Here is a 23,308-nt window from a genome sequence, read left to right as displayed (position 1 = left end):
ACCAACCACTTTATTATATATATATATTATTATTTTATATGGTTCCCTGCAGATTTATTCATACTCTTGATTAACTATAAACAAAAACAGAAAGAGTTATAGACAGGATAGTCTCACTTAAATTCTATACATTATTATGTTATAGTATTCTGTATCTAAAATTCAACAAAAACAAATCCACGATAACATTCTGCTCTTTGGAAGTGCAAAGAATGCCTTCAAAACTATATAAACCTTAAGCAAGAATGTTTCATTTTTCCCTGGGGTATAAAAGAAGGTAATACACAGAAAACATTCAGTAGTAGCAGCATCATCATAGTTCGGTACAGAGAGCTCTTTGAAAACTCTTTGAAGAAGGCAAATGATCACAAACCTCTACAATGGGAAAAAGCTGAATCTTGTACTGGTACTACTGGCTGATATGGAAGCTATCCAGGAAGGGAACACACATGTTTCTTGTCACCAGGAGTGTAAAACAAGTGGTTGGAGGCAACCACAAATTCACAGGTAACAGCTAGAGACCAATATACTCCTACAGCATAAAAAGTCACCTCCAAGAATATGCTGGTTTCTAGGTCTGAGTGTTGATTCATATCTGAGTTGGAAGAAAGAAGCATCTTCTGAGGGTAAACCACAAAAGTGACTCAAACTTGCCCAACATCATCTGAGAGACAACTGAAAAAATGGCTTATGGTCAGATGAAACAAAAACCTTGCTTTTTGGATGTGCTCATCAGAATTCTGTTTGGTGTGAAAATGATTCAATTCCACTTTATTCGTCATTATACTTACACAGGTGGATAGTATAATAAAAAGTGTTTCTCATTAGTCTCTCAAGTGCAGTATATATACTGTAGAACAGCAGACAAGACAACAGACAGTAAATACAATAACAGTGTAAACAACAGTATGGTACCAGTGCAACAGTACCTATATCTGTTAAAAACTGCAAAAGTACACAAACAGAGCAAACAGTGCAAAAATAAAAAACGGCGATTATAAAATAGTTCAACTACAATCGAGTACAATTTTAAATTCAAGTTCAGCTTACATTCAATTGTCGGAGGTACAGTATGGTGTATGTAGTGGTGTAGGAGTACAGTCACTGTGTGGTACAGGAAGAAGTGAGGACAGATCACAGTTTGGTGGGTGGGAGTGGGGGGATCACAGCTTGATGGCTCGGGGGAAGAAGCTATTTCGGAGTCGACTGTTGTGTGTGACTGGAACATCCAGATCCTTCTACCAGATGGTAGGGGGACAAACAAGTTGTGACTGGGGTGAGTGGCGTCAGTCATAATTTTGGTGGCTTTTTTCAGCCAGCTGGTGTGGTAGATTTTCTGGATGGATGGTGAGGCATTGCCGATTATGTGTTGGGCAATTTTGACCACCCGCTGCAGGACCTTGCGGTCGGATGCACTGCAGTTGCCGTACCAAACTGGTCAGTATACTCTCTACCGCACATCTGTAGAAGTTGGTGAGGATCTGTGGATGCTTGGGTATTTTATTCAGCCCTCTCAGAAAGTACAGCCTCTGTTGTGCCTTCTTGATGAGCCTTGAAGTGTTGAGTGCCCATGTAAGGTCCTCAGTGATGTGAACACCTCCAGTAGGAATTTGAAGTTGTTCACCATCTACACCACAGTCCCTTTGATGTAGATGGGAGAGTGGACTTTTCCTTATCTCTTGAAGTCAACGATCAGCCCTTTAGGTTTGCTGATGTTGAGACATAGGTTGTTGATTCTGCACCAATCTGCTAGTTGTTTTATCTCCTCCCTGTAGGCAGTCTCATCGTTGTCAGTGATCAGGCCCACGACTGTGGTATCATCAGCATACTTGATGATGGTGTTTGTGCTGAACTTAGCAGTACAATCGTGAGTGAATAGGGAGTATAGTAGTAGGCTGAGCACACAGCCTTGAGGGGCACCGGTGTTAAGGTTGAGCGTGTTGGAGGTAAGATTGCCAATCCTGACAGTCATGGCTCTGCTAGTGAGGAAGTCCAGGATCCAGCTATAGAGGGTGATATCTAGACCCAGAGCCCTGAGCTTGGTAGCAGGTTTTATGGGTCTGATGGTGTTAAATGCTGAACTAAACTCAATGAACAGCATTTTTGTATAGTACTGTATAGTGTATTGGTGTGTAAACCTATAGAGATTGCATCCTCCATGGAGTGTATTTTGCGATAGGCAAACTGGTGAGGATCAAGTGTTTATGGGATGCTGGCCTTAATGTGTGGTATAAGTAGTTTTTCAAAGCACTTCATTATGATGGGGATGAGTGCAATAGGGCGGTAGTCGTTCAGGCATGTAGGTGCAGATTTTCTTGGTACTGGTACGATGGTGTTTGTTTTGAAGCAGCTATTTTACAGTAGGCCAGGCACACATTGAAGATGTCAGTACAGACATCAGCTATCTGACAGGCACTCTCTGAGTATGTTCTGAGTACACCTTTTTATGTGCTTACTCCTTTCAGTGTTTTCCAGACATCTGCTGTAGCTTGGATAGTGTAGGGGGTGGGATGGCAGGGGAGTTCGTGGTCCAGATGGTTGGTTCGGGGTTTTGAGCTTCGAAGCGTGCATTGAAGGTATTAAGCTTGTTTGGAAGGGAGGGGTCATTAGTGGTTACAGGGCTTGTTTTGCTCTTGTAGTTTGTGATTGTATGTACAGTATGTCTTGTCACATGAGTCATGGGTTAGCGTTGGTGTTGAAGTGGTGTTCTGGGGTTTTTTAGCGTTTCTTGGCAGAGTTTATACCAGCCCTTAATTTTTTTCCTTGCCACTCTCAGTTGTTCCTCGTTACCAGATTTAAAGGTTGCATCACGGGCTTTGAGCAGGAAGAGGATCTCAGTGTTCATCCAGGGTTTTTGATTTTGGAGTTTGCATATCTTTTTATCGCTCGCAACATCATCATCACATTTGCTGATGTAGCTGGTGACTCATGAGGCATACTGTATATGTCAATTGATGAAGCTCATGTTGAGAAAACATTTATGTCCACTGGGAAATACTGTTGACTCTGGAGGCATTGACAAGATGACATTTCTCCTCGACATCCTTTATTTAACCTGTGAACTGGCAAATGAATCTTTTAGCCGCATCATGTAAATTGAAACTGGCTAATACTAAGTTATTGCAAACCACATTCATTATGCTGCAGTACTGTACTGCAGCATAATGGGCATTGAGGAGGCATTGACAAGATAGGGGAAGCCATGAGTTCCAATATATACTGGGGCGTCTTGGCCAGACACTTGGTTCTTTATCACAAAAAGCTCACACTTGGCACAAAATGGACAAGCCAGCATGGGAATGATCCAAAGCATATAGTACATCCAAATTAATGGTATCATTATGAAATGGTTAACTGCACAAAAATAAATATTCTAAACTGGTCACCTCAAAGTCCAGATCTTAATCCAATTGAACATTTGTGACACTAACCCAATATAACAGTTCACTGATGGAAAACAAATAAACTTTAGGACTAAAAGGCAATTTGACATGGGTGAATGTTCATAACATTCCTCTTAGAAGTGCCAGAATCTCATCACACCACACATGTCTAGTCCCTGTAATCTCTGCCAAAGGACTACAAAATGCTTACTAAAGGGGTGTGAATAAATGTGTTTTCTGGACATAAATTATTTATGACAAATATGACTTTGTGCGCTGCTATTAAAATTACAGAATTATCCATTCTGTAAATATTTTTCTCCTTTGATGTTTGCGTTAATATTTCAACAGGATTATTAATATATCTGTGGGTCACTGTATAAGAGAAAAATAGTCCAATCATATCTGGACATAATTAAAATTTAGAATCGAATGAAATGTTTGAGGAATAAGAAAAAAGGGAAAACATTATCTTAAGCCCTGTGACATTTTCATAATGAATAAAGAATTTGGGGGAATAAAAGTGGAGTTATATACAGTACCAGTATCTGAGTATACATGTGAGATAAAGAGACAAATAAGTAGCCTTATCATTATAATTTAATGTGGACATGTCCTTATAATCAAAGCTCTGACACCAGTGTACACTGGAATTTTTATCCAGGTGTTTCTCTGATAAGAATTTGAAACAGTTAAAGGAATCACAGTTTTTCATTTATATCTTAAATTAAAGATGTATATGCCTCTGTAACTTGACAATTCACTACCAGCTGTCTCTCACAATTTTATTACTGTCTCTGCTCTTGAGATGCTCTCTGTTTGAGTCCCATCACAACAGATTAAGCACTGAACTGAAAATGAACAATTGTATCACGTAATGCCAGACATGTTTAGTGCCTGTCAAAGACTGCTGTTTTATTGGAAATTTTAAGAATCATCCATCCATTATCAGAGCACAGCTTATTCTTGTTAAAGGCTGAGAAAATCTAGAGCAACTCTTTTACTTTCCTGGAAGTATGCAAGTGCAAGTATAGAGTGGGTGTTAGCCAACAGCAGAATTTTAAATACAACAACTATTACCAATACCACCTTTAACAAGTGCATTATACTACCAGTGTTCAGACAATAAATGATAAATAGCAATTTGTGTGGGAGCTGTATTTATAATTTTTCAAGATCATTTATCTTGGTATAGTATATCTGAAAGTATACGTTTGTCCTACTAAGCAAAGTCTTTCACTCATCTAAGAAGTTTAAATAGCGCTTTTTCTACAGGGAGGAAGTGTACCCTTCTGCTTTAACATAATCAGGGTACTTCCCCCAAAAAATCTTAGTTTCTTTTCTTAGAACTTTTTAACACAATATCTTCCAAATGTATAATGATACCTATACGAACACCTAAGAGTTTTGGAGGTATGGAACAATCTACACAGCCATGTTGTTGAAGCTTATACCCTGGCTTCCTTCAGAAAATAGATGTATGAGATCCTTGGATCAATTACAGTAGATAGCAAGAATTGGGCTAGATGCCCTCCCCCACCTTTTTTAACCTTACGTACACTGTGCTTCCAACACAGACATTGAACTATAGATAGATTTTTTGCAGTTCTCAATTATTAAGATTTAACATATTATGAGTGCTTTGAGGAGGTCCTGCAATCCAATTTTCTATTAAGTGACAGTCATCATCCATCCTTCTTTAAACCAATACAGGGTTGTGGTGGTCTACCCTAGCAAACAAGGCAATGGAATGCCAGTCCACCATAATCCACACACAGAAACAAAATGCACAGACTCACACCAGGACCATTTTTATCAAACAGCAATTAACCTACCCGTTTGTCTTTGGACTGAAGGAGGAAAGCAGAGCGTTCGATGAAAACTCATATGGAAACAGGAAGAACATACAGACTGCACACAAATAGTACTGAAGGTCCAGAATTGAACCCTGGGGCCCTAGGGCTGGGAGCCAGCCATGCTAACCACTGTCCAAATTTGATTAAAAAAGTATAAAAAAAGAGTTGCAAAAGTGGTATGCATATTTTGTCTCCCACAAAACAATGCTAGATTTTGTAATCCCTGTAAATTAAGAACATGGCTGATGCACAATGAGAAAAAAAGTTTAATGTATTCTGCTATTTTCTGTATTTCGAAAAATATGTAAAATATATAGTATGGTGGAGTGGACAGCAAATCTAGTTGAAATCCACCATGAATGTGTTATAAGATGATACAAGGAATTCAGAATCAGGTTTCCTTAAATACAGTTCAATAAAATACTGTACAAAAAGCTGTTTGCCTGAAGAGAGTTCACATTACATAGCTGGCAGTCCTGCTAGATGGCTAGACCTTAAGTTTGCCATTTTGGAAATATCCCAGAAATATCTATTAATCTGCTGGGTGAGAGGGGTTTGAAGGACATGCGCCATATGAAAGTCATAGGGATACTGCTGTGCTCTGTCCTTTGTCTAATCCAATTAGAGATAAATTATTACCAGGGAAAAACAAACTTACAAAATGTAATACTATTAATACCAATACCACGTTTTGTGCTTGTCCTTTAAAAATAATTGTCTATATTTCTGTAGTTGTGTTTAGTTAGAACTTATTCGCTACAAAGGTCTTTTCATACAGAACACCTACAAAACATGTTTACAACAAAATATCATTTTAAAACTAAATAATGATTCCAAAGAACACCCACACATTATCAGAAAACAAATACAGGCAATGTATCCAGCATTCACCACCTATGTTACCCTTTCCTGAAATATCACAACAGAATTAGTATAAAGTGTACATGGTTCGTACCAAGAGAGCTTTTGTAGAGCCATACTTTAGTTGTAGCCATATCCCAAATGATTTAATTGTATTGTTTAAAACTCAGTTTAGAAATAGAAGTAGACATTTATTTCATGAAAGCAAATAATTAAAGTGTCCAGGCTTGCAATGGACAAATCAATAAATATTGAAGACCAACTTCAATTGGTAAAAAAAAATTAAAAAGGTTTCTAAATGCTAATATTTTGCTTTTATATGTAACAAAGGTAATTTGCTTGAACAATATGTTTTGAAAACAAAATGACTACTAAGTTCAATTTTAATCTGTTGAAAAGATATGCTTCTAGCAAGCGAAAAGGATGAATAAAACACTCACCTCTGTCCGTGTCATAGAGGTAGACAAACTTCTCCCATTTGTAGTGGGAGAGAAGACTCAAGACTGCACCCCTCAAAGCTGGGCGCATCTGAATGACAAACTGAACATCTGCATCAGTTGGGTAACTTGGAGTTACAAAGGAGGTATGGAGAGCTCCACAGAAGGAAGTCAGCGTGTTCATGGACTTCTTGTCGTAGAAACCAAAGATGGCATAAACTCCTCTGGAGAACTGTGAGCAGACTGGAAAAAAACAGAAATGATACCATTTAGCCTATACTCATAACAGCAGTGTAAGGATGAAACCACTATATCAATTTAGCCCCTTACTCCTCTAGTTTCTAGTTTAACCTAACCCCCCCCCCCCCCCCAGACACCTCTTTAAAAAATCCAACAAACGGAAAATACAATTTCAATCACGGGAAAGCACATCAAATGTTTCTAACTTTAATAGGCGTGTAAATTCTATTATACAACATTTCCATTCCTGAAAACAAAAACATATCTAGCTCAGGCTTGTGATCAAGATTCCTTATGAGATTGTAGTTAAAAACGTAAACGACATTTCCAATATTACTATCCAGGAACCGTCACGAATAGCCAAAATCTAACATAACCAAATCCACCCCTATACAATCACATAATGTACTACAGTATATACTGTAGTATGTATGGTTAAAAGGCATAAGTAACCATTCCTTATATGATAATTAAAGTACTAATGCATTGGCTTTATATTACAATAACACTGATCAGTTAAAACAAACTGTTATAGTTATAGTTATCAGCTAACTGGGAGCTCCCAGCACACAACCAGAAGTGTCCAATGAAACTTGAAACACATTAAGATACAGATATTGGGTAGAGGGTACTTGGGCAGGTGGCAGGGAGAGGCTGACTCGCTAAGCTAGATTTGTCTCACAATCCTAGACTGTCACTGTGGATAGTTTGAAAGCTGAACTTAACAACCTTTGGCTTGGTCGACACTTTACTGTATTTGGCGTGTCACCTACAGTATGTGTAGATTCTTATTTCCATTAACACACAGCGTTACATATATAGTACATATATGGGAGATCATACAGTCCGAGTCATCAACCTACAGTACATACCTGACGACAGGTAGAAATGTTTAAAAAACAGAGTAGACCTAATACTATCTGATCATGGTATTTCAATTACTAATTAAAATGTGTTTATTTTTAAGTTGCCTTGTTAACATGTTATCAGCTGTGTGTTGGAAATGAATTGTACTGATGTTAAGGGTTATGCACATGACTCAGTTAAGCGCTCTGGTACCTCCACTGCCCCTCGAACCATTTTCCATTCCATGAATCAATCCATTTTCTCCTGTTCAAATTGATTTCCATCTCCTTGCGATTTACAAATCAAGTGCTGCTTCTTTCACAAGTGCAGTAAGCTGTGGGCAAAGGTCTCTTTAGTAAAAGTGCTACCGTACATGCTCAGTTTGCCTAAAGCTGGAAAATTAATGCATGGAGCCCTTGCAGAGCTAGTTGACGAAGATAAGAGGTATATTTGAGTGTTGGTGAACAGTGTGGTCTTCCTCTTTTTGAAATTCAAACAATTGTATTGCAGCTGAACTGAGTTTGATATCTTAACCGTCTACCTTAGTACAAATTAAGCTTTACCTTGCAGCTAAGTACTGGAGTTGCGAAACCTCATCACCTCATCTTGCCATCCTTTTAAAAGTGTGATGCAGTCTAAATTATGTTGAGAAATACAAACAGTATGTTTCTGAAGTGTGTGAAGGCATGCCTTTTTTTCATTGCAATCATCAATGTACTACAACAGCACAATATACAGTACATTATAATTTATCTCTTTTCCAGAAATTAACAGTACATCATTAAGATGTTTTCAGTTCATTGTCAAACACAAAATATACCTGGACATGCAAAGGAAATAATGCACAGGGATTAGAAGTATGTGCATTTCTACTGTATTCCTTTCACATGTCTTTCATATACCCTTGAAATGCACACATTTGTTTGTCTAATCCTGAATTAGTCATTCTTCAATTAGATACTCCTAATGAGAAATTGGCACTTTCATTTTGATGATCTCATTTCACATCCCCTTACCCACCCATTCACGATACAGAACAATTGTTGAAACAAATCACTAAGACCTAGTGAACATACTTTTTTTCTGTTAGTAACCCACCCCGAGGGCTGCCCTAAGGTCTGTCCTACCATGTGTGAACAGTACTCTAGGGAAGCCTCCTGGGAAAACTTCACCCTAGCTCACTAGCATTCCTAGAAAAATGTACATATATATTTCAGCCTGGCTTGCTCTAGGTTCTTCAGAAACTACAAATCTGTAGCTTCCTTCATTACATACATTCAAGCTTAAAGTTTCTTTTAACTATAGGACTATTTCACTAATAAATATTTTAATCAAAGAAACAACACAAAGTCCTCTAGAATGTCAAAGTAAACAAAATCCAGACGTTTTACTAAATTAATTAAAGATAAGTATTCAACCCCTTGCTTTGACACACCTAAATTAACTCTGAAGTAACCAACACTCTTCTCCAAATCACATTATTACTTGACTGGAGACCACCTGTGTGCAGTTGAGGTGTTTCACATGACTCAACAATTTGGAGGAAGATTCTATGGTCTGATAAGACCAAAACTGAACTTTTGGGCCTCAATGCTAAGCGCTATGTTTAGTGCAAACATAACACAGCACATCACACTGAGAACACCATCCCTACAGTGAAGCATGGTAGTGGTAGCATTATGCTTTGGGGATGCTTCTCTGCGGCAGGGACTAGAAAACCCATTCAGATAGAAGAAAAATTGATGGAGCAAAGTATAGAAAAATTCTGGTAGTAAAACATGCTGCAAAGCGCAAGAGCACTGGGACTTGGAAGACGATTCAACTTCCAACAGGATAATGACCTGCAACATACAGCAAAAGCCACACTGGAGTGGATTAAAACCAAAAAGGTTAATGTCCTGGATTGGCCCAGTCAAAGCCCGGACCTCAATCCAACTGAGCATCTGAGGAATGACTAAAAATTGCTGGAGCATGAGCAATTTTGCCAAGAATAATGGGCAAAAATTCCAGTGTCAAGATGTGCAACTTATGCATTCAATTATTTTCTCTCTTTTTAAATTAATTTAGTAAAATGTCTGGATTTTTTTTTCCCACTTAGACATTATTGAGTACTTTGTGTTGATGAGTGGCAGAAATTCTCAGTTAAATACATCCATCAATGCGGTAACACAATAAAATGTGAAAAGTTCCAGGGGGATGTAGGCACTGTAGATAATTGGCATTTAGAGGGAGTGAGATTCCACCTTAAGAAAAGAGCAAATAGGAGACGCCCTGCGTAGTTGGAGTAGCCATGAGGAAAAGGGCAACTAGTCTGCATCTAGATTCTAGAGGTGAAGAATGGAGTGTGAGAGTTCAGAAGCATAGATACCGTTGGTGGGGAGCTGGTGTACCATGATACGAACAGACACGTGTATGGGCTTTGTGGTAGACAGAATATGATAGGTGTGAGTAATTATGAAACCAGCTGCTCCTGTGCAGGGGTGTATGTGGTTTTTAATGAAGACAGAAAACTGATTCATGTTTCAGGTTTTCTTTTGTAGTTAGGTCAGCTTTCTTTCACTTTCTTAGCCAGCTCCATTTTGTTTGTTGTTTTCTTTTCTTTGGCACCACTCTAGTTCCCTACCCCTGTGTGTTATTGTGTCTTATTACGTACCAGTCACTTATTCACCTTAAAATAATCACTTTTGCACCAGCCCGTGTTATCACACTTCCTAAGTCCCTCACCAGAACTCACCTGCATCCAAAAACTATCCTAAATGTTACACCCCTTTACCCCTAGACAGTTGGGGTCATAACAGTCTGTAAAGGAAGGCATGTTAAAGCCACATGAAACTGCAGGAAACCAAAGTTAAAATCCCAATAAAAGTGCACAAATACCTTGTAAATGCAACATTGCAAACTCACAATAAATCACTTAGATTTATATAAAAATAAAACTTTTTATTTGTTACCAGGTCTAAAAATATGGCTTAACAGTTTGTGTAATCCAAAAGTTTTATACAGAATTTGAATAATGAATATGAACACAGTAGTAATTTGACCAAAAAGTGTTCAAATTCAAGGTCACTATGTATAGACACTCAGAAAAACATCTCTGGCTTAATGATCTATACCTCTATGAAAACCCAGTGGTTCTGCAATTCTCTTGAAAGCACACTGTCCTGCATCTTGTTTGTTCCATTAATCAAGGTATAAACAACAAACAGAATGGGAAATTTAATTTGGAATTCATTGCAAGAAGCTACTGGATTGCAGCTTGAGCACAAATGATGAAAAATGCTCTAAATGTGTATCCTACCCTTTTGTCTTCCCCCTTGGGTGTGTAATCATGGGATTTCAGTGTCTTTGGTTAACATGCTCTCCTTCCTTTAGAGTTAACGGAAATCTGGCCTGGAGAAGTGCACTGTTTACAGTGAATGCCAGCAATTTTACCTCCACAGCCACATACAGTCTTGTAAAAGTTTCATACCCTTCTTATGGAGCCCTATTATGTGAAATTACAAAATGAGGCCTACATATTATTTTAAACGTAATGTTGCATTCAAAACCTGAATACTCAATCTGAAGACTTCTATGTATAATTATTGTATAATTTACAATAAATGCCAGCAAAAACTGAAGAGAAAAAAAAAACAGAAAAATGCAAAATGCATAAGTGTTCAAATTTGTAGATTTTGTAAAATGGCTTGGTTTTGCTCGTTGTTCTTGGCCGAATTGATCAAACTCCCCCAGGTTGCTAGGTGATTGCTAATAGCAGTTCCTAAAGTCTTTTAACAGAAACTCAATAGCATGTAAGTCAGAACTTTGACTGGGCCACTGAAAAAGATTCATTTTCTTATTCTTAAGACACTCCAGCTTACTTTTGGACTTGTGCGTTGGAGTATTGCACTACTCAATTTGGAAGAACTGCTAAATCTAGGCAGTATATGATCTGACCAACCTCACTATACCCAAAAAGATATGAAAAAGAGGTATTTTATATGTTTTACACCCTTCTCCAGATCTGTGTTTTTATACAACTTCATTCTTGAGTTTTTTCAAAAGATCCTTGATCTTCATGGTGGAATTTTTCCTTGAGATTCACTATCTGACTAAGGGGCTTAGCAAAGATTGGCATATGTATCCTTAAATTATGTGATTCACTATCACTGCACACAGATGTGAGCCTCATTAAGGTAATTTAGTGCACCTAAATTAATTTAGGTCTGGCACAGCAAAGGGTTTGAATAGTAATACAATCATGACTTTTCTTTCATATTATTCATTTACGTTTTTGTCTTTTTACTTTGAGTATGTGGAGAAGGTTGTCCAACAAATATTTTTTAATACAGTATGAATATTCATGTGTTTTGGTCTATGAAATAAGGTTTCTTAACAGATTTTTCTATGAGATACAAATTTTAAAAGCTATTAGATGGTTTGATTAATCTAGCCCTATTACATACTGTATACTGAATGTAAACAATATACTGTACAAATATATATTCTGTATTATTGTGCAGTGTTGCTTCTTACACATTTTGGAATATTTTAGAATACCTAAACAATGAAATTGGTTAAACTGATTAAGTGCCATACAGCTTGCCACAGTAAGCACTATCAACAAACTAGGAGATTTGGAAACCACAAAATATTGTCCTCTGTGATGGTATTAATTAAAACAAATGTAGATATATTTGTTGAAACCATATAATATAATGTCATATAATGTTTCATAATCTTTGGATTAAAGAAAAAGGTGACATTTGTTTAATGTAGAGAAAATCCTTAACATGAAAGACTACAAATGTGGTAAATTAACATTAAAAAACATCACTGAAGGCATGGCCACAATCTGTCGATTACTAGGATGAAGTTAAAATTATTATTTTTTGAAACTATTAGTCTAAAACATTTTAATATATTAAAACTCTGCAGTGAAATTGTGTCAATATCAATTTGAAAACAAAACAGTAGCACAAAAAACACAAATAACAAGTATGAATTACAGTGCTTGCGTACTTGTCCCATTTCTCAACTACTGTACATTATGCTATGCAAAAATTGTCTTGGAATCTGGAAAATTTTTAAGTGTGTGTTAGTACCATATGAACTTTGTGGTTCTCAAATTTAATTAAGTTTTAAGACTCTACCTTTGATTTATATTTCATGAATAGCGTTTTGCCTTCTGGGTATCTTCCTGTTCTTTGAAAGCTTGCTGTGGCTAATCCTTTACTTACAACACAGATCCTAAGGTTTTGGCTCACTGCAGCCCTGTTTCTGATATCTTTTGCTCAGCTTGAGCTGTGAATCAATTGGTAGATTCTCAGCTGTGAGAAAATAGTTATTACAGTTTCTTTTTTCTATTGAATTTCCATTAGGATCTAAGCACTGGAATCTCATTGTCAACTTGGTAATTAATTGTGGCTGAGGATCTAATAATTTTTTTATTTTTTATTTTATTAGTTGCATGTGATGATTAATACGACACATATGATACCAGCAGGAATACAATCAGTATTTAAAGTTCTAGTTATATAAATTATTATAGACACTATATATAGACAGTTCTCTAATCTATAATTAGCATTTAATTTCTAAATCCACAGGGTATTGTTTACTCACATGTATAAGAGCAGGTGTTACATGTATTTTCATTTATTTTTATCTTTTGTTTCTGAAATTAAAAATCTGAAAATATGCAAAAACATATATAGAAGAACATACTGTATAAAGAAGAATAAAAAAGAAGAGGGTGGGTAGCTGTGTCAGCATGTGTAGGCTGCAAAAGAACAAGTAATAGGTTTATTCCATGCTGAAAAAAAAGAAGAAAGAAAACACAACGTTTCAGCCATGGAGCCTTCTTCAGGTATGAGAAAGACAAGGCAGTAGGCAAAGGTAATGTAGCGGGAGAACAAAGGCTGGGAGAGAGGAGGAGCGAGAGGCGGGAGCAGGGGACAGAAAGAGAGGCCAAATCAAGAGGTGTGAAGTCAGAGTAGGTGTAGAGAGGTGTGAAATGAAACCTCCAATGAATGGAGAAAATTTAGAAGAATAGTCTGTCGTAAACAGAAGGGGGAAGGTGTGATCCTAGCTGCAGGATAATTTTGGTTTCTGTAGTCTTTCTGATGTATGAGTTCTTTGAGAACACAGACGGAGAGATTAGAGTGGTCATGGCCATCAGAGGTGAAATGAGAAACAATGGGCTTGGAGAGATCTTTAATCTTCACAGCGCTAACATGTTCTCTGAAGCGGTCTCCGAGTCTCCTTCCTGTTTCACCAACGTAGATGGCTGGGCATTTACTGCAAAAGATACAGTAAATAAGGTTGCTGGAGGTACAAGATGCCATCTAGGTGATCCGGAATTGTCCTGAGGGGCCTTTGAATGAGTGTGGTGTTAGATGTGTACTTGCAGGTGATACAGCGAGGTCTGTTGCAAGGGAAAGTGCCTGGTGTGGATGGTTGCTGAGGGCGGTCAAGGGAGCTGTGAACAAGAAGGTTGCGCAGATTAGGTGGTCAGCGATATGAGATGATGAGGCGGTCAGAAAAATTTCCAACCTACAAAATGATCCCTCCATTGAGGTCTGAAACATGTTTTAACTATTTCTGTCATAAACTGCAGTCTGTATTTTGATTTTCAGGAATTAGTACTGTTGCAAAGCTGAAGGTTCTTGCTTGCAGTATGTTACAGTAAGCTGTTCTATGATTCGTATGGTAATAGTAGACGGGAAACTTCTGAGCATAATGTGCTAAGGTGCTAAGGTTCATAGATTCAGGTATGAAAAGTTACAACTAAACTTGAATTAGCATAGTCAATCTTCCCTAGCCTAGTATTATTAAACTTTTTATACTGTATGTTCATTTTTAGTGCAAAATCAGAAAGCTTATATTTCCTGTTAAAGTTTGCAGTAAAGTATATACTGCCAAGAAGGGATTTACCAGCAGGACCCCAGCACAGTTGCCAGTCAATTCTTCCTCCAATCCAAATGTTCTGGGCTTTTATCCGACTGAAATATAGTGATATTTATATGCTTGGTACAGTATAAAAGTGATTTATAGTGATATAAGTAGCATGTATATTATACATATACAGTGGCACTGTATACAGATTTAAAACCAAAGTACCTAAATGGATTACCTTCCTGCAATACAAATGTTAACAAATAAATATAATCTTATTCAGTTATGTTACATACAAAAAATCCTCCAAAATATCAGAGGTTCAAATAATGTAAAATAATATTGGTGGTTATTGCATTCCATTCAATACCACTTCAAATCATATTATTTTTTACTGTTTTACGTAAAGGTAAAAATACAATTATAATTTTGAAATATTTATTTACATCATCTGGTAGCCATACATTAGTGATGGTATTCTGCTTCTTAAGCTTGAAATATACTGTAGGTTAATTTAGTCAGTGTTCCAATTTCTAATACAGTATGTTTGTTTTGTATGTTAAGATGCCTGTGGTGTACCACATCCTTCTGAACTGAAAAATATATAACGTCTGAGTAAGCACACATAATCAGACAGATAAGCATTACATCTATCGGTCTACAATTCTGCCTTTATCTTCAACCGAAATACCCTGTGTTGTTATTCTCATTCAGTAAAACAATTAAAACAAGAGGTACCACTTTTTCTGGGAATTCACTGAGGAAAATATAAGAGTTTTTAGACTTGTTCTTGAGTATATATTAATCAGATTCTGAGAACCCCTGCTGAGTAAGTCAGTGGTTACTCCAATGTCCCAGTTGCCAGGAGGCTGAAATTAATTCTTCATGACTTGTTGTTATTTTCCTCCAGGGCTGCTCCTGTGCTAATGTATGGCATTTTACTATCATGGAAAAATGACTATAAGACTGCACACTGAAATGATAGCATATAATAATAATATCCTTGGTTTGAAGGTTAAAAAGAATCCCCCAGTCGCTTTAGCACTAATGAAATTATACATCTGAATTCATAGCCCGCATCAGTGAAACCCTGATCCTGCCCTGTATTGGGAAGAGCATTGTCTGGTTGATTACAGGCATGAATCAAAATGAAGCTTTCTAGGTTGCCTTTTACAGCTCTGGCAAGTATGTCTGGAATGATAAAACAATAAGTACAAATAAACGATGCATTTAATATCAAAAGAGACTTTTTAAAGTTCTGTTTGCAAAGAGAAAGCCTCTCTTCTGGGCAACCTTGCCTTACCTTACCTTTAGCAAGTGTTCTATAGCTTATCCAATTAGAACTCCTGAAACTGACTTCTTCATGATTGTTACATCTGCAATGTTTTTTTCCTCTCTCCCGACATCTCATTAAATTCAGTGGTAAGTTGCCACTAGTAGTAGTACAACCACAGTGACATCAGGAATCCATGAGAGGTTTACCCAATAGACACTTCTCTTATGTGGCTTCAAGATACAGCTTCCTGACACAGATCTCTAAACATAAAAGTTTTTTTTAGCCACATAAGGAAAATTAAGGAAGCATACCTGTATACTAAAGGAGAGATTAGCTTGCAGAACAACTCAGTCAGGTGTTTCAGCTGCTGACACAGTTACTGTGGCATTGGAAGTTTGAAGCTTATGTGTCTTAGTGGTGTAGGTAAATCAATTTACTAATGTATAATTTTGTTAATAGACAGGTGAGTGCTGCTTTATCTAGGATTAAAACAAGTTTACCAAACAAGACATTTTCAAGTCTTTTTCTGATACTTTGTGCTTCTCAAGCCCTTCAAGGTGGACAGCCATGGACACCACATAGAGAACAGCAGGACTCAGGCGTTTTCCTTGTGAGTGGGTAGGCCATTGTCCCCACTAGAAGTGCCACATTGCTTAGGCAGAGCATCACATACTCTATAATCTGAAAGGGCACTGCATGGTTGAGTTATTTTATTGTATGCTCTGCATGCCTCATGGGTGGTAGGATGAGCAAACATACCCCCAAAGGAGAGCTGTGCCCTGTGTGGATACCTGTCTCAAGGGCTGAAAGCAGTCACAGGAAATGAGCAGAAAATTGTTTTAAGCTCTGGAGCAAAGAGGTGGTTCTCAGTGACACTGAGCCAAAAGGAAAAAGAGAAAATCCTTCTTCAAATTAAGCTTCACATACAATAAATCTCCACTTTCTGTGAATAAAAATCTCATGTTGTGTGATTAAACAAAAAACTAGTAAGCCAATAAGTCAATGAACATCATTAGCAAGACAGACAATGGAACTCCACAACACAGCTTTTTACTTTCCATCACTAGAGCAAAGATGTCTATTCAGAAGCTCAAGAACTAAATGCAATAAACACAAAAGTAAAAAAAAAATAGAGTGCTAAACTGTCTTGCCACCAATTCTATACATTTCATAGATTTTGGGAACATTTCAGACCCCCAAGGGCAAGAACATCTGAGGGAAGCATTCCACAAGAGGACTTTGCATGGAAATAGTTCAAATCATCTTTTCGGGCTACAGCTGCAAAGAATTTGTTATCATTTCAGCCCAGGGTTAACTACCTGTTTTTCAACAAAACTGAAAAAAAAAACATCATGGCAAAGTGGCAGTCAGACGGCATGAATAAGAGACCACCACCTGCCTCTAAGCAATTTTTAGGATGACAAAATTATTACATAACATTTCACTCTTTGATCAAACACAACGTCCAGCTACAGCTTTTGCATGTTGATTTTAAAGAATGATTGCAATAGCCTATATTGAAAACTGTTAAAACAAGCAGCGAATAGCCACTTCCAGTCAAGGGAATTCATTCATTTTTCAGCTTCATTCCTGACACATGAAAAAATACTACTTGAAGAATTATATGCAGTACATTGTTACATTTTGTAAACCAAAAGGGACATTACATCTTGGTAAGCTCAATAGGTAAAGTAATTTTAAAAAGCAAGAGGGGAACACTTTGGATAAATTACTGTAATTGACTGGTGCGTCATGCTTATGATGTTATTGTGTAAAGATCTGTGGTTTACTAAACTGCTGTCAATATAAGACCCTCTATGATAATAGAGTCTAAAAATCCACTAAGCAAACTGATATGACCATTGTGGCAAAAGATTCAAGCCACATTATTATCAGAAGTGGAAAAGCTTGGAAACAATAGACACTTCAGTTTACAGTCCAAGGTTCTATTTTAATAAGCCATGTCTTTAAATGTATTGAAGTTTTCCAGGAGTGAAATGTGTAATAAAAAGAAAGGGCAGAGAAAGGAAGGAATATGTACTTTACTGTAAAGTGGTTGAAATTACATCCTTATTATGTCATAGAAAAGGGTCATTTTCAAGCAGTAAGTTATCTTTTCTATAGAATATATATCTTTGTAATCTCTTTTCTCATGGTAATCTTTATTCTTGTGTTAAATAATGGGACATGCTACATAAAGAAATCAATTGGAATGGAGGGAGGGGGGCATGACAGGCAGGCAGTCAGTGGTGAAAACATGACAGGGAAGGAGACCTACAGTACAGTAAGTGTGAGCCTAAAATATTCTTTGTACCATACCACATGGTAATTAAAAAAACAGATTTCTAAAAATTCAATTACATCAAAGGCCACAGAAATAGTATTAAGTGCGTTCATGAGACAGCAAGTATGATGAGGAGGACAGTAAACGCTCAAGGTTTTCACAACATTCTACATACACCTCTGTGAAATTCCATTCTGTTAGAACTAGCAAATTGTAATGCTTACATGTACAAAAGATATATATTTCACATTATATAAATTATTTAATATGCTCCCTTCATAAAAATACTAAATGTATAAAATGACCAACAGCTGAGCTTTTACCAACTCAATGCCTCTATCTGTATATATTTAGTGTCCAGTATTGCTCCTAGTAATACACTATGTGCAGGAGTAGTGATTAGTTATCCCATTCAAATTAATTACTTTACCTCACAGGGTCAGTGGGAATAGTCATTATGCAGAAGTATTAAGGTATAGTATATGTGCATTTAAGATGCAAGTACTACGAGGGAAGTAGTTTTATGGTCATTCATGTTAACAAGGGATTCAATAAAATGTATTTGCATTGTATTTCAATATTGATTATTCAAAACCTTTACAATGAGTAATGAGCTTGATACTATACATTTTTTATTATTTAATGCAGTGATATGATAGTGTGAATTTATTGGACCGATGAGATATTGGAACATTAAATTGCAACAGTAGTTTTTATGGCTCCTAAAATCAATACAAAAAACAAAAAGCAATGTATGGACACTGATTCAAAGTGCACATGCTGCAAATGTGCAAAACAAGTTAATACAAAATTGAAGACATACATGAATCAAACTGCCATGATTCAAATGACTAATCACGCAATTGGGAGTCACAAATAAATTTACTATAACACCTATGATCAACCTCGTAATTTAAATCATTCTAACTTAATTATTTCCACATTAATACAGTCAAAGACAAGAAAATATTTAATAACCGTCACAAACTAAACCATATCAAAGTCTTTGTAATAATAGTTTAATTTTTGAGGTTTTTGATGTGAACATCAAATTTTTTAATGATGGAAAATGGTCAAGCGTTTTATTTGGAGCGTATGAAAGTCCCACAGGGAGTCAAAACTGACATTGGATTTGTCTTTTTCCACTGGCTCTGTGCTATGGATGTCTAATGGCACAGGGAAAAGGAAGATTCCTTGCTAACATCATGCTGAGTTTGGCTTTCATAGAAATGAAAGAATTCCACTTTCTTCCACTAGGGAGAAACTTAAGACAGTTCTTATGGACTGGTTGTAGCTTCTACACTGAGTCAATATTTAGGTATTGTAAGGAGTCCAAATGTATTCATTTTGTTTATCAGGCAAAATTACTGTTGGAAGAGATTGCCCCCAGTCTTCTCTTGGTACAGAGAATGCCTGGGGCTGAATGCTGTTTTATGTACAGACTTACTTTCTCAACCTGATTCTTCAACCTACGTGTGTACTTAAAGCTCTACCAGTCACAGTCATGTGGTAAATAAGCTTGTCAGTTTGCCAGGTATTGAGAAAGACAGAAAGATCATCATTTCCATTGTTGTGCAGAACCTTTTAAATCAAGTTATTGCGGTTGGTGATTGGGTATATGGTGATGGTATGTCAACAGATGTAGTGTTCGTTTTCTTCACCCAGCAGGTTGATTGGTCGACCTCAGATTGAGTGAAAGGTGACCTATAGCTAAGGTCTTGAGTTCAAATGTCTTTCCATCAATGTATGTGTCAAAGGTGCACCCAATTTATGCTGTCCTGATAAATGTTGGAAAATAATGCTTCTTTTCACCATTCTGCTTATTAACAGGCATACTGCTTATCATAGTCATGTCTCAATCATATTCCTAATGACTTACTGTGCCAGGACTATTGTTTGCTCAAGGCAACAGAAAGATTATTCAAACTCTTTCTGAACATTTAATTCTAATTCTGCTATGCAGTAAAATTACATCTGTGTTCAGAAAGTTTAATAAGAGGAAGTACAGATTTATGTACTTCAGTTTCAAAGTACCCAACCTTTAGTTTTTATTTCTCCATTTTTTCACAACAAGGAGTAATTTTAAATATGAAGTTTAATTTATTCTACAGACAGATATTGTATCAAATAAAATAGGAAATCATTGTGTCATCTCAAATATACTCAAGCTCTATATAATTGCTGTTCATGCAGATTTGTGCATTTCTATTTTCATTGGCCTTTCTGTGCTTGAAGCTCTGATCCATGTAAAAGGATTGCTAAAAGGCACGTTCATGACATTCAGAAATGCACTGTAGTGTTTCCTCTGAATGTGCAGAGATAGTGTTGCCCTGAAAATTTTGCTACTGAACAGGCAGCATCAACTCTTGACTTTGTTTGATGTGCAATGAAAGACTGCTTTCAATTAATGTTTTGTGATTTATTATAAAGCTGCTTAGGATATTGTTTTCCATGCTGCATTGAGAGCTTGTTGCATAAGGTTGTAAGACTTCAATGGCTCAACCACCGTGAACTGTCACTTAGAATTAGTCAACATAAATCATAGTCACCATGCAGCCATGTAAGAAGAGCATAAGGGGTGACATCAAACATTATGGTAGCTTTTCAAGAAGCAGAGAGAAAAATTGTGCTCAGGCTTTTTTTATCAAGTTTGAGTTCAAATTTTAAAAGGAAAAAAAATGTTGGATAATGTTCTTTTCTAAAGGGCTGCTTTTAGTTTTAATAACAACAGTTACAATATAGGTTTAATAATAATAATAATAATAATAATAATAATAATAATAATAATAATTTATAGTTATTGTACATTTTGCCATATATTTTCTTTCACACACATTTCAGCACCATTCTAATAAATCTGCTGGGGCTATTTCTAATACATTAAGATTGCATCAAAAGACCTTAACTTGTCCATTGCGATGGTGCTGATCCAGAAAAAAAAAATCACACTGTCCATTGCAATATAATGCTTTTTTATTAAAACTGTGAACTTCCTTTTAAAGACAGATAATAGGGATCAACGGGATATTCCCATTTTCTAAACCAGAAGAGCAGTCTGGATTTCTAATCTTGTTTTTTGTTCTGGGCTGTCTTTACCCATAACAGTCAAAGTAGGAAAATGTGTGGATAATAAATAAATCATCTTTAGGATAGCAATCTAGAGATAAAATGGTTTGTTCATTTCTGAATAAAGTGATTATCTAAGGTGAAATGCTGATTGCTATGTTTGTTGGAACACAAGAAAGGGGGCAAAGAGGTTTATGATCTGATGGAGTGAGCAGAAAATACTGGACCGATGTGAAATAGGGTTTGAACTGAGTATGAAAAGAATCTGCTGTCTACTGAACAGATTTTCTAAAATTATATGTTCTTTGGCTTAAAGTTAAAAAAAAATCCCACTAGCTTGATTTTTCTCTCACCTGCCCACTTTTCAGCAATAGGTATTGTCTGTATTTTCAAATCAATTGTACTGTGCAGAAAATAATAATACATGTTCCTGGTACAGCACCACTTGCTCTACATATGATTATAAAAGATCTACAGTATATGACTAAGGCATAAATGATTAAAATGTAAACCTATTTTTTGTGCACCCTTCTTCCAACAGAACCCTTTTTGCAGACACAGTTGTTTTATTACTGTACACAGTGTATATCACTGGGCTCCCAAGTGGTTCCACCATCAAAAGTGCTTCCTTAGAGTACAGGTTGGAACTGGGTTGTGATTTGTTGGCCAGGGCTTCCTTGACTTTTATGGCAACAGTGATTCCTATGACTTGCTGGGTGACAGCAGGTTTTCAGTGGCATCAGAGACATACTGCTTCTCCAGCTGGCACTAACTCTCCTGTCTGGCGCTGTAAGCTTGCAATGTGTCAAATGACAAATGGCTCTGCAGGTGGAAATATTGGAAGAGCCTGTCTATGTGGCTCGTTCTCTCCTGCGCAGGTGCAAGAGTTGTTGCTGGAGAGCCTGGTCATAAAAGAATCACTGATGCCGTATTAGGTAAGTATAATAAGACAAGTAATTAATGATTTCAAACTGTAGAAAAAGGGACATGGCACATGGCAGATCACATCAAATAATGTATTTAATATTACACAACTATCCTTTGGAGCTTGAAGCCTGCTATTTCTTATTTAAACAGCCATATACTTCTATAGTAGTTCAGGTGGGTAGCTGCGTCAGCATGCGTAGGCTGCAAAGGAACAAGTAATAGGTTTATTTCAGAAAGAAAACACATCTCGGCCGTGGATCCTAAAGTCAGCATGGAATAAACCTATTACATATTCTTCTACATATCACCATCATTGCACTGCGCAGATCTTCAATGAAATACAGTGTGCTAGCATTGGATTAATATAAAAGTTGTCGGTGACTGATTGCTAAATGACTCAACTTAAAATTGAGTTAATGCCAGAATGTGGAGTTTAAGTGGCCCACAAATAGTAACATAAAGTATGTATATGTATATATCATTCATTAGGGAAATGTATGGATTTGTCTCAGAATATTTGTAATTTAATTGTGTCATTGATTATGTGCATTTCTTCTAGTACTGTAAAAACATTAGATCTTTAGGCTAATGGTTATGTTAGAATTTCTCATGAGAACTGGACCCTACTGGTACAACTGAAACTGAATAACAATACCCCAATAGGATCAGGCAGGAAAGCAAAGAAGCTTCAAAGTGCTGAGTGATAATCGCAGTGTGATTATTAAAAACTAATATTTTTTACCCTTGATGACCTAGGAAATAGATCTAGGACTTTGCTTCCAGAATCTCAAATTCAGTAGGGAGGGGGGACAATCAGTTCATGTTCTCTACATGCAACAGCCTGTTTTGCAAAGCAAATTATTTTTTTCACATTTGTAAATAAAATAATATAATATAAATCATTAAGCATACAGCCCCTACCTAGTTGTGGCCCATGACAAAAATCCTGGGATTGCATGAGACGTTTTCAAAATGAAATTACTGCCTCTACCATCTATAACAGCAGTAGCTTAAAAATGTATCCAGGAGCCCTCCAGTGAATTTTATTAATAGAATTTAACTTTTTTTTTTATTATCCACTTGCACTGGCCTTTGCAATAAAGTAATTATGTTGCATTTTTTCATAAGACTGCACAATTGTAAAATTGTACAAGGCACTTCTAAGACTACATTTAGAATATTTAGAATATTGTGCACAATTTTCGGCTCTGTGTTACAAAAAAACATGCTGCTGCTCTGGAATCAGTCCAGGGAAC

At 36.6% G+C, this 23,308-nt stretch overlaps 1 protein-coding gene across 3 annotated transcripts in view; it reads right to left on the bottom strand.

Annotated features, from left to right (window-relative positions):
* gria3b (glutamate receptor, ionotropic, AMPA 3b) overlaps nt 1-23,308 on the bottom strand; it is a 134,429-nt gene that overhangs the window by 88,435 nt on the left and 22,686 nt on the right. For all 3 annotated transcript variants that reach the window (XM_069193467.1, XM_006632749.3, XM_006632748.3), the window contains exon 3: nt 6,541-6,780. In XM_069193467.1, the coding sequence (XP_069049568.1) occupies nt 6,541-6,780 (240 nt within the window). The remainder of the gene's footprint in view (nt 1-6,540; nt 6,781-23,308) is intronic.

This window comes from Lepisosteus oculatus, chromosome 8 (assembly GCF_040954835.1).
Source record: "Lepisosteus oculatus isolate fLepOcu1 chromosome 8, fLepOcu1.hap2, whole genome shotgun sequence".
Lineage (NCBI taxonomy): Eukaryota > Metazoa > Chordata > Actinopteri > Semionotiformes > Lepisosteidae > Lepisosteus > Lepisosteus oculatus.
Note: the sequence above shows the minus strand (reverse complement) of the source record. Positions and strands in the feature narration are given on the sequence as shown.